The sequence below is a fragment of the Scomber scombrus genome, chromosome 2, assembly GCF_963691925.1.
Source record: "Scomber scombrus chromosome 2, fScoSco1.1, whole genome shotgun sequence".
NCBI lineage: Eukaryota > Metazoa > Chordata > Actinopteri > Scombriformes > Scombridae > Scomber > Scomber scombrus.
The window spans coordinates 11,473,616-11,485,792 of NC_084971.1; the positions used below are offsets into that span (position 1 = coordinate 11,473,616).

A 12,177-nucleotide genomic window follows, 5' to 3' on the forward strand; every position below is an offset into this window, starting at 1 on the left:
TTTTAATCGCAGGTTGTAAATCTCTTTCTGGTCATTTGTGTCGGTGAGAGGCTGCTGTCACTCCATTCCCGCCCCCCCATGCTTTTTGTTATTGTCCGAACAAGAACCCTCCCTCTCTTTCTCAGGCTTATTAGATGGCTCCTTGCCCCGTCACTCACGTAGAGGAAGACAGGTATTGTAAACCACTTAATCAGTTAGAACGACAGGGGGCGGGTGCAATGAGGAAGAAGGAGGGAGAGCAGCTCAGCTGAATAGTCTGCGCTGGCAGCAGAGCGGCGAGATGATAGCTGGCAACTGTCCTGCCTGCTGATGTGTGGAGTGTGTCAGAGAGTGGGGCACTGAATGGGAAGAGCGAAGCAGAGGGGGTGTTCATTTGTGTGCGTGTGTGTGCGCGACAGTGTGTGACCGCCTGCTCAGCTGTGTTGAAAGGCTGCCAGTGTCTGGTCGTCTCAGCTGGGTCTTTTTTTATCTGGTCTGTTGGAGCGGTGTCAACAGCCTGAGGGGATACAGGCTGGCCTGGCATAGCGGAGTCTGGTCGGGTCTCCCAGCAGCTCCTTGAATGAGAGAGCAGCAGCAGTGAGTTGATCAGTGTGTAAAGTATGTAACAGGGATTTATTCCCGCTGGTACATCACATCTTAATGTATGCAGTTATGGCTCTTGTTGAGGGTAGGCGACATGGGTAAACTCATCTAGAAAATGTTAGACAAATAAAATATATTATTATTCTTATTATCACGGTAGGGCTGGACAATTATGGCAAAAATCATCATCATGATTATTTTGATCGATATTGAAATTGCAATTATAAAACAAGATTATTCATAGATTTGTAAACATAAGCATTTATTGAACCACCAGAACTCAACTTGAAATATATTTGAACAGCACAACCAGAAATAAATTAAAATCAAGAAAAAAAAATATAATGATAAATAGAAATAATAATAATAATAGCAATATGTAAAAACAATAAATAAAAATGGCCAAAACCTACCAAAAAAAAAATCCCCTGGCGGCCAAGCGTTTTTTGTTGCTTTTTTCAATAAAAAAAAAATTACAGCCATCCTGCTCCCTGCAAAACCTAGTGCAAACTAGCAATATGTAAAAACAATAAATAAAAATAAATAGCCAAAACCTACCAAAACAAAAATCCCCTGGCTGCCGAGCTTTTTTTGTTGTTGCTTTTTTTTAATAAAAGTTTTTTTTACAGCCATCCTGTCGTGCAAAGTACTGAAAATCTAGTGCAAAGTACTGAACAAAGAGTAGTATATTCATCCTGTTAAAACCTGTTAACATTTTTAAATATTTAGAGGTAGTAAAGGAGACTACTCCTGCAGCAAAATGTGTATCACAACAGACAAAAAAAATCTTCAAATGTCTTCTTCAAAAACCTTTTTTTTTAAACAGAAAAGGACTGGTCACATAGTTCCATACTCCCTCACCCCAGCTCCCAGCAGTCAGCCTGCTACAAACTCCCCCCAAAGGTTTTTGGCCGGAAACACCAGTCTGTTCACTTTGTCCGGCTTTAGTGATGAGTGGAGGCAGGTGACAACATTTCCACCTGTGCTAAAAACCCTCTCCGATGCAGCACTTGTGGCGGGGATGCACAAATATTTCCTAGCTAGTTTGGAGAGCCGTGGGTAAAGTGACTGTGATGCTTTCCACCACTCAAGTGGGTCGGCCTCAGTATCCAGTGACCCTGCCTGGAGGTATGACTGAAGCGCAAAGCTATGGCCTGGTCTGATTGAGGAACAGCAGGTCCAGGAGTTGTCTTCTGTGGCTTTGAAGAAGCTGCCCAGGCCCCTCTTCTTCTTTCGTGCTCCACCAGTTGCAGCACCAGTGTCGTCAGAAAGCGTCATGGTTGGCTCAGTAGGTGTCCTCTCCTTAGAGATGTGGAAATATATTGAAGAAAATATGAATGGTTGTAACACAGAACTGGGTTAGGGTTGAATCTTGAATCTGGGGTCCAGAGCAGAGGCCATGTCGAGCAGCTCTTGTGTTTGTGCGTCATCATATTTCTCTTTGAGGTAATCCGTCATTTTTTGTTTAATGCTCTTGGAAAGGTCGGTGTCGTCCTCCTGTACTGCCAATATGGATGTGCTGAAGAGGTGGAGAGTTGGCTTCACAAGCGACACACTTACATACTGCTCCCCAGAGAGGGCATCTGTAAATTCCACCAGAGGGCTTAGTGACTTGTTGATGTCCTGCCACGAGGGGGTGAGATGTCTGGTTTTCCGGTCATTGGAGAGAACCTGGGCGATGGCCTTCTGCTGCTCAAGGACCCTACTGATCATGGCTTGCTGAGATCCCCATCTGGTGGGACACTCTGTCTTCAGGGAGTGCTCAGGCAGATCCAGTTCCTTCTGGACTTCTGTCAGCTCCCTCTTTTTTCTCAAGCTGTAGGAGAAGGTGCTGACCACTTTTTTACACACCCCCATTGCACGGTCAATCAGAGCTCTAAAGTGCGTCCAATTTGGTCGCACATACAACCTAATTTCTCAATGGTGCAACAAAAAAAAATCAGGTCGCACCTGTGCAGACAGAGAGTGGATGTAGAGCGCATGTAGCCACGGATGACAAGATGAAAAGAACGATTGACAATTTTTTCGTGAAGAATGTTAAGTTAAGGTCTGATCCGTCCGAAAATCATAACGAATGCTCTGACACGGAGTCATCAACCTCCCAGGTTATGTCAAGCCCTAGGCAGGAGACGGCATCAGATAATTAGCCACATACGATTGACTCTGTATGGAAGCCAATTTCCGCCACTGTGATGAGAAAAAAAAAGATCCTGTAAGTCATTATAATGAGAAAGTATCTCAAAATAATGACTTAGTCTCTCATTATTTTGAAAATACTATCTCAAAATAATGACTTAGTATCTCATAATAATGAGAAACTATCTCAAAATAATGACTTTCTTTTATCTTGATATGTTTTAAGTTTAAATTCCAGCTCAGTGAAGCACTTTAAGCAGTTCCCTTTCTTGTGGAATTGTTCAAATAAAGAACTTTATGTTGACCAGATTGTTAATTAATCATTTACAAGTCAATATTGCCTATATGGACAGCTATTTAAAAAACGTGAACCTGTAAAACTGCAGTGTTGAATGAGATATGGTCGAAAATTTGGGTGCACCTAACTTTTGTGCTGGTGCACCTAAGAAAAAAAGTTCATTGCGTTCTCTGGGATGACAAAGAAATACATTAACATTTATCATGCCGTTTATTTTTGGTCAACATTACTTTCATCAAAGCTGTGAAACAGAGTTTGTGTGAGATCATAGAGTAGGTCACATCAAATGTAGTACTTATTTATTGATAAAATCAATAAAATGACATGTCACTGGATATTGAGGGGAGAGAAACCTCACATTATTTGCAGTGATGTAATGTACTGAGTATACTTGCTTATGTACTGTACTTCAGTAGAATCTTTAGGCACTTACTTACGTACATAGATATTTTAATTTTCTGATACTTCCACTCCAAAAAATTGAAGTCAAGTATTGTTATTTTACTCCACTACATTTATTTGATAACTTCAGTTACTGAGGCCTATTTCTGCCAGTTAAAAAAAACAATAGTAAGTAATAATTAAAACAAAGGGGCAATTTTTTTAGATGAATCTTAAGGTCTTAACTTTTTATCTGGTTTAAATGGTTTTATATTTATCTAAAAAATTATGATCGACATCAGATAACAATATATAAATCTTGACAGGGAAATGTTGAATATCAAACCAGATAAATAACTCATATTCAGTCAACTAGGCCTATAGGCCTACAGTGCATTGATACTTTTGAATATATAGTAAGCCTCTTATTTACTTTTACACACATACTTTAAATACCTAAGTATATTCATTGTCATAAAATTACTTTTTATACTTAAGTACAGTTAATGTCAAACACTTTTATTTAAGTACTATTTATTTAGGTGACTTTATTTTTTACCGAAGTAATATGTTGATATGATGTTAATGTTAATATATGAAGGCCTACCTTTACTTTTGCCGCAGTAGTACTGTTTTATACTATATATATATATATATATATATATATATATATATAACATCACATACGTCACACAATCAGAATGAAAGAAAATTTCTCACCTATGGCCAAGTGGAGTCTGTGCCCGAAACACTGCAGCCTCATCCAGCCATTAAGTTCAGCTGCAAGCTTGACATTTGAGGCATTATCAGTAGTTATGCACACAAGGTTCTCCTCCCTCAAATCCCATGCAGCCATAGCCTGCTTCAAGCCATCAGCGATGTTTCTTCCTGTGTGGTCTTCAGGGGAAAATGCAGTTTGAAGACATTTTGTCTTCATTGTGAAATATGCATCGATATAATGCACTGTGAGCAATATATACTGCTCCATGGTGCGGCTTGACCATAAATCCGTTGTGCAGGCAAAATACTCTGCGGTGGAGACATCTTTTGCAACTTCAGTGCAACATTTATCGTACAGGACAGGCAGTGCAACTCTGCTGTAATGTTTACGTGATGGTAACACGTAACGGTTGTCCAAAGTGTTCACAAGTTTCTTGAACCCCGGGTTGCTTACGGTACTAATCGGGCACATGTCTTTAGCTAGCATGAATGTCACAGCCTCTGTTATCTCTTGATGTCTCCAGGAGCTGGTGGGATGTGCAGTGGCATTGTAAAGAGTGTCCTTAATAGAGGACTGTGCTGTGGTGGCACTGGCTGAAGTCGACACACTTTTTTGTGTCTTTTGCTCCTTTATGACTTGGTCATAGACCACTTTATGATTGATCTTCAGATGATTAAACAAATTGGTCGTGTTGCCGGGGGGGTGCAGACAAGATAGTGCGACATAGTTTGCACACTATTTCTTTCTGTTCGACGTCCGACAACTCAAAGCCAAAATGTTTCCAGACCACTGAAGATGTCCCAGTCCTACCCTTTGTTCTTGTCAACCAAAGGCTGCCTTTAATTTCATTTTAAATCTCCCCAGTTCTGCGCAGAGACACACCGTTCCTCCAGCGGATCTAACCTATGGGGCGGGACACAGCTAGAAAAGACGGGGGAGTTGGATTTATGTCACAGGTGCGGCGCGCTGAGCGGAACAATAATCGTTTTAAGTCGATTATTACGTTCTTATAATCGTGGGAGGCCAAAATCGATATCGTGATTAAAATTCAATTAATCGTGCAGCCCTATGTCACGATATGTTCATATTTTGACATTCGTTTTCAGGCAATTCAAATGAAAAACCACAGAGATATATTACAAATAACCAGATAAACCTTTAATAAAAGGTCCTATTTTGGTTTAATTAATTTGTTTGATTTAGTTATTTTTGACTGGACCAGCCACAAAATAGCTCTGTCCATTACTGATTCACTGTCACAGAGTGTTACACCATTGGTCGTCTGACCCAGTGTTGGCGTTTCCCCATTGGCCGTTGCTCTTTTAAATGAATTGAGTGCAGCTCACCCTCAGTGGGACTCAGAGTGACTGGGACTGAAAGTTTTTACAAACCTATTTACCGACCTAAGTGTTTCACATGGAGGCTCTGACTCTGACAGGAGCAACACACTGCAGAGACAAAGGGCCTGCGTACCAGCCTGCACAAAGCTAGCAGCTAGTAAGCATTGCTAGTATTGTTGGCATAGCTGTGCTATACTGTGTGTAACTCATAGACTTTATAAAAAATAAGGTGTAGCCATGTTGTTGCCAGTTGAACAGCACCTTGCTGGGCATGTGACAGGTGTCTTTACAGTATGTGTGTGCTCTGCCCTCTTCTGAGGGAGACCTGGCCAAGACAGCACACCAGTTACAGTTAAAGTAGAAATAATACACGGTGCACAGGGAATACAATCTCTAAATCAGCTCAAATAAGGCAGCTGCAATTCTCAATTACATGGACTTTTTTACATGCTTTTAAAATGTTCCATATATTATTATATATGACATCATTAGATTATTAATACTGAAGGATTGGTGTTTAAGCAGCATGTTATTGTTTTAGCTGCAGTTCGACCATAAATCAGTATAAAACAGCTGTCAGCAGGCGTCGTGACTCCTTTCACGAAGCAGAAAGGTTGTTTTCTTTTTCAGCTGCAGCACAGCTAAACTGTGTCAATAGACTCTTATACAGAGATCCTGCTTTATAGCCATCAAGAAGATATGTCAGATTCAGAGGCGTGATGTGCAACACAACAGCATCAGCTCCTGTCTCTTTTACACAGACATCAACCGAGCTCTGTGACAACCTCTGAAGCCGGCTTATTGGCGGAGCAACTCTGGCCCCACCCACACTGTGTCTGTATCTTTTTTATACAGAACAGAGAGAGGCAATAAAGGAGCAGCATTCCCGCCTTGAACAGGCTGTGTAAAAGTGGCTAGTAATAGTTTCCACTGCAGCACAACTGAACTGTTTCAGTTATAGTTTTGATCACTGGGCCACTGTTGGATGTTGACATTTTTTCAAAATAGAAGACCAAAATGTTATTTTCTATCTTTCTTTTTTTTCCCTGCTACAAAAATTGTATCGAACCGCGACCCCTAAACTGAGGTGCTTACTGAACCAGGAATTGTGTGTGCTGTTACACCCCAAACATCCAGACTTCTTAAATACTTAACTATGCCTGTTTGCTGTTCAGGAACAGTGGTTAGTCTTTCTTCAAGTGAACAATACCTTAATAGTGACACATCATTTTCAGGCAGATGTTGGCAGCTAGCTAGGGAGTAGTAAGGTGTAAATAACAAAGTAATAATCCCCTCAGGTTGAATTTGAAGCGCATCACATTCATATTTTTAACTACCAAACTCTGAATCAGGCCCTGCAGGATTCAGGGCTGTATGATCATGTCCTGTCCGTGTGTGAAGCTGCTAATGCTTCTAAATATTATATTAACTTCTCTGTCATCTGCCTGTCTTTCCAGATGGGCCTTGGCAGCAATGGGGGTCCGTTTGCAGCTCAGTCCTACGGTCAGGGTGCCACAGGGCCCAGCCAGCAGCTAAACCCTCAGCAGCAGCTCCAGAACAAGGCTGCCCTCGCCAACAGTCTGCCACCCTTCCCCAGTGAGCTCAAAGGGGCCGCTGTCACGAGTGTGCCAAACATGGTAAGTGCTTTTTACACATATTGAGACATTATGGTATACATAATAACACAGTATTTCTCTGTAGCTTTTTTTATTGTATGAATTTCAGTATAAGGCACGACCTCTCATGTAGCTTTGAACTTCTTTGTACTATCTCGGCATCACATTTTAAAGTTATCAAAGTTCATTATTGACAAGTTAGTGTTCCACATAGAGCTGGGTGATATATCTGAGTAATTAGAATTTCTGTTATTGCATTATCATAGTGTGTAAAATATATAAATTGTAAAAAAAATCGAGTTAATACAACAAGCACAACAACTTACCTTCAGCCAAAAAGTAATATAGATGATAGCTGCTACATTAGCCGTCTTTAGTTACAACTGCCGCAGTTCGCACGACTGTGTGACCCCAGTTGGCTAGCTGGTTTTGGTTATCTCCTGGTGAATATGACGGTCACACATATAAAAGGGACAGACTGAAAATGACTCTGCACGCTGGTCTTAATCTGTGCTCTTTGTGTTTGTTTGCGGAGCATCATGTCAGAGTTTAAAGGCTGAAAGTCGACTGAACGCTGCGGATTCTGCTTTAATTGTGCCTTTGTCTGCTAGGTAGCTAATGCTAGCTAGCAAGCAGTTGGCGGACATTAGGCTGATGTTTTGTCAGGAAACACAAACGGCAGGGGAAGGTTATATAATGAGAACACCTTTCTGCTCCGTCTGTGTTGAAACTGGATGCCCGTGTTCTACTCAGAGCATTTGAAGCATCTGGTAATGACGGTCCAAAGCTGTGTGAGATAACAGGTGGTGCTGGTCATTTGTTATTCTAGCTCAACTGTCCTGAACATGATGTTCTAAGAAACATGATGCTTCCAAAAAATTGATTAAGATCATGAACTGACCCTGTACTAAATCGTGAAAAATTGAGATTTCAGTTTTTGGACATATTGCCGAGCACTATTACCACTAGTGCATTGTGTTAGTTAAAGGCCAAAATGTCAGAGCCAAATGTTTGTAATTCTTTTGATAGATAATTACTAATCATGCCCAACTGTCCTGAGGATTTGCAAATCTGTGTCCAACCCTGACCCCTGTCTCTTATCTGTAATCAGTGTTACAGTATTGTCAATATTCTACAGCTAATGGCTGTAGAAGCTTAAATTTCTATACATCAGAACTTCAGGAATGTTTTAAAACTTCCTTTGATTGGTGTGTGAAATGCGATGTAATAGAGAGGTTGGACAATCAAAACTTTTTTCTTTGATCCTTCTTATAGTGATAGAAGGGCAGCACCGAAGTCCTCTGAACTAATGAACGGATTTACTATGTGGTGTTGAGGAAGAATCTAGAATTTGAACAGGAATATTACACAGGAATATCTCCTACTTCAGATAAAGTAATTTGATAAATGTGTGGTGGCAAATTGGTGATCAAATGAGCCTCTCATGACATTCTCTTAGGACTGGAGAAATTAGTCTTTCCATGGTACCAATTAATTAGCTTTTTACTCTTCAGGTAAGACTAGATCACACGCATGAATTTATCAAGATTGTCATTGGTATGTTTTATGTTGATTTATATGATAATGCTTTAGTGCTATTTGGAGTGATGGTTACATTACGACTACCTACCTCATCGTTCCTCAAAGACTGATGGCTTGTTTATGTTATGCAGGTGACAAATACATTTCCCAGCAGAGCAGCCAGTTAGCAGAGACAAAGTTAGTAGTGATCAGCTTTGTATCTTTTCACTGAGAGTTATTTTTCCTAATTGAGTCCAGTTATATGATACCGGTGTGCAAGGATCCCAAAACCATTGCAAACTTACCAACAACTGCGCAAAAGCCAGAATGCTGCCAGAGCACATTGGTGTCGACGCAGTCTAAAAACCTCAGCCTGCAGTCTTCAGCTTGGTTTGGGAAACAATTGTGAACAAAGGGATGAGAAACTTACGACCAAAAATTGTGTCTTTTATCGCTATGAAGAACGATGAACGGGGACCTAACTGTGCTTAAGCTTAATTCAGCAGTATAAGTTACAGGTAACACACAGTTGCTGTTGTGCTGTCCTGTATTAAGTGTTGGCAAAGATATAATAATCTGTCAGAGAACAAAGTCAGGTTTGGCAAAGAAGTACCGTGAGGTTTGTTGCAGTGCAGAATTTTCAGTTTTGTCTTGATTCTCTGTGATGAAGGCACTGATCGATGCTGTGAAGCCAACATCCGCAGCGTCTCTCTTCTGGCTGATGCTGTAACATAGCTCCAGTGGTCGAGTCCTCCTCCATGCTCTGTGGTGTCTGATTCCACAGCACGATATTGAGCCTCATATTTTGGAACAGTAATGTCACATCTCTGATCCAACATAATATTGTAAAGCTAGTTTATGTTAGATTTTCTGTCCACTTGAGGCTGTTGTCAGTGGAATCACAGTTTATCCAAAATAAACTATGAAGTTTGTCACAGTTTTCAATGCTATCATGGTGCATGTGCCACAGACACACCGCCAGTCATCACCAATGCTGCTTAGCCTCTTGTGCTGCAGCGCTGCAGCTGTTATGTGGCTCTGTTGCTTATTTCCTCCACCATACTCACCATGCACCAGTCTCCTGTGTTGTGTTTCCACAGCATGATATTTGCCTTCATAACAATAGCACCAAGACTCTGATTACAACATTGTATCACAAAACTTGTTTTCTTCACAAATATGCGGATATTTGCTACTTTTCCCTTTCGCTATCAAGATAACAACATGGTGGACAGAGTGTTTTTAGAAATCCCCTTGTCAGTCCTAAAAGGCATCACTACAAAAAAAAATGTAAAAAGTAGTTTTTAGTCCAAGGCTGATCTCTAGCACATCATCTGGCGGACTTTTGCAGCTGTACAAAAAGGGATATTTTAATACAGGGAAGATACAGCAAAGTTCAATGTCACTTATGTGAATTTCCCTCTCTATATCTGTTGCTGTGGTTACAGCCCCATGAGCAAAAACAGATTGAAGGCCTTATTTAATTCACAACACTGACACTCATCTGTCTTTTTCTTAATCAACCATGCAGCAGCTCCAGCAGCAGTCCCAGCAGCAGACCATGCTGCCCCTGGCCGGCGGTGGAGGTGTGGCGGTGCCTTCAGCAGGTCCCACAGCCGACCCTGAGAAGCGGAAGCTGATCCAGCAGCAGCTGGTCCTGCTGCTTCACGCACACAAGTGCCAGCGACGGGAGCAGGCCAACGGCGAGTTGAAGGCCTGCGCCCTGCCCCACTGCCGCACCATGAAAAACGTCCTCAACCACATGACCCACTGCCAGGCTGGGAAGTCCTGCCAGGGTAAGTTGGAGCGTTTGAAGCAATCAGATAATAAAATCTAACTGATGATTTCCAATTGTTCTAAAAGTTTGCAGATGTCGGCACCCTAACTATTTTGTCTATAACCTTTTAAACAGAGTAAACAAAACACATCCTGGCCAAAAACTGCTTGATTTCTGGATGTGAGTCTCATGTGAAAATCCAGGCTTCGTATTAATAGTGACAGCGTTTCAGCAGTGTGGATGTCACACTGTTCCTACAATCACCCCTTTTTAAAATTTTCAGAATTAACACAGTAATTGGATGAAGACTGGAAGTGGTTGTGATGGGCAGAACTGTTGGGTTTTCTGTCTTTGGACAGAAGCTTGTTCTGCTTATTTTTGACGGCACACAAGCTGTTGTGTCTCAGATTGTTGAAATTATTGAGGAATTAATTGATGAATTCTTTAAAAAAAACATGAAAATTGAATAAACATGAAGCACCCAACAGGCTGTGCTGTGCCAATGTTTCTTTTTCCCCAATCACATATTACTCTTGACTGTGTGTTGACAAAATATGACTGTTTGCATTTGCAGATACAGCTAAAAACAAAGCAGCCATTCTATCAATCTGACTGAAAAAAAGTGACCTCAGTCAAGTGTACACACACACTTCAGGCTCCTTCACCAACCATTTTAGTAGAAGACATGGGGTTCAAACACCTGGTAAATGTCCCCTCAAAGAAAAGTAACAATGTTATGTAGAATTGGCACATAGTCTTGCTCCTTAAAACAAAGTTGAAAAGTTGTACTTGGTGGTGTTGTTTTTTCTGAACAAAGCTGTGCAGTATAAAAGTGGATTTGGAGAACTATATGGAACATATGATGGGAATGTGTCGCCAAACTAAAACAGAAGTATAATTTGTCATTGAATCAGTAATGTTTATACAACTTTTTTCACTCACCGTCTGGATGGGTTTCATAGTTGCCACATTTAGAAAACAGTATTTGGAAGTGACCAACATTTTTTTTTAAATGAGCATGGAATGAAAAACTCACTGTACCCTCCATTAGGAAATAAAAAAAGCATTTTGAAATGGCAACGCAGATAGGGATTCCCCCATGTGGGAAGAGAAGATGTTAATGAGTGTAACGTACATACGCAGAATGTTCTAATATTTTAAGGTGGAAAGAAGGGGGGAAACGGATGATGAAACTTTCAGTCAACCTCTACTGTAGAGGGAAAAATTGCGTCTCGTTTAAGCAGCACAATGGTAATCCCAATGATTTACTGCACAATAACGTGATCTAGGTCATTCTACTGTTTTTCTTAACAAAAATACATTTTTTCCAAATGTGTCTTTGCTGGCGACTCTCACAACTTAAGCTCAGTTTTATCACATATAATAGTTTTAATTGGTTGTGAGTAATAGAGAAAATGGGCTTGTAGGGCAAACATGTTTCTGAATTGCAAATGTATTGATCACAATACATACATTACAGCCATAAAAGTGAGACTAGAACTTCATAATCCACAATATGAAAAAAGTTATAAAACATCAGTAAAGAACTGAGTGGGGTTGGATGCAAGATTTAATTTGACCATTTAAGTTACATCCCGTTAATAGCGCACCCTCCTGTCCAGCTTAGCAAACTCCTCCCTTTATATCCTTGGCTGATCTCCTGTTGAGGTCAGTAGCACAACCAGGGCCCTGACATGTGCTTCCCTTCACTCCTCATTGGTCACACCATGTGTTTCTGTGTAATCCACAGCGCAGGGGAGGATTTCCACCCATTCAGAAAACAGCAACACTCGCCTCCTACCTGC

The 12,177-nt window shown here is 40.9% G+C and overlaps 1 protein-coding gene across 1 annotated transcript in view; it reads left to right on the plus strand.

Moving 5' to 3' along the window:
• LOC133988096 (CREB-binding protein-like) overlaps positions 1-12,177 on the plus strand; it is a gene marked incomplete at its 3' end in the record, with an annotated part of 50,853 nt that overhangs the window by 17,596 nt on the left and 21,080 nt on the right. The window contains 2 exon segments of the mRNA XM_062427641.1: positions 6,916-7,095; positions 10,127-10,391. Coding sequence (XP_062283625.1) covers positions 6,916-7,095; positions 10,127-10,391 — 445 coding nt within the window.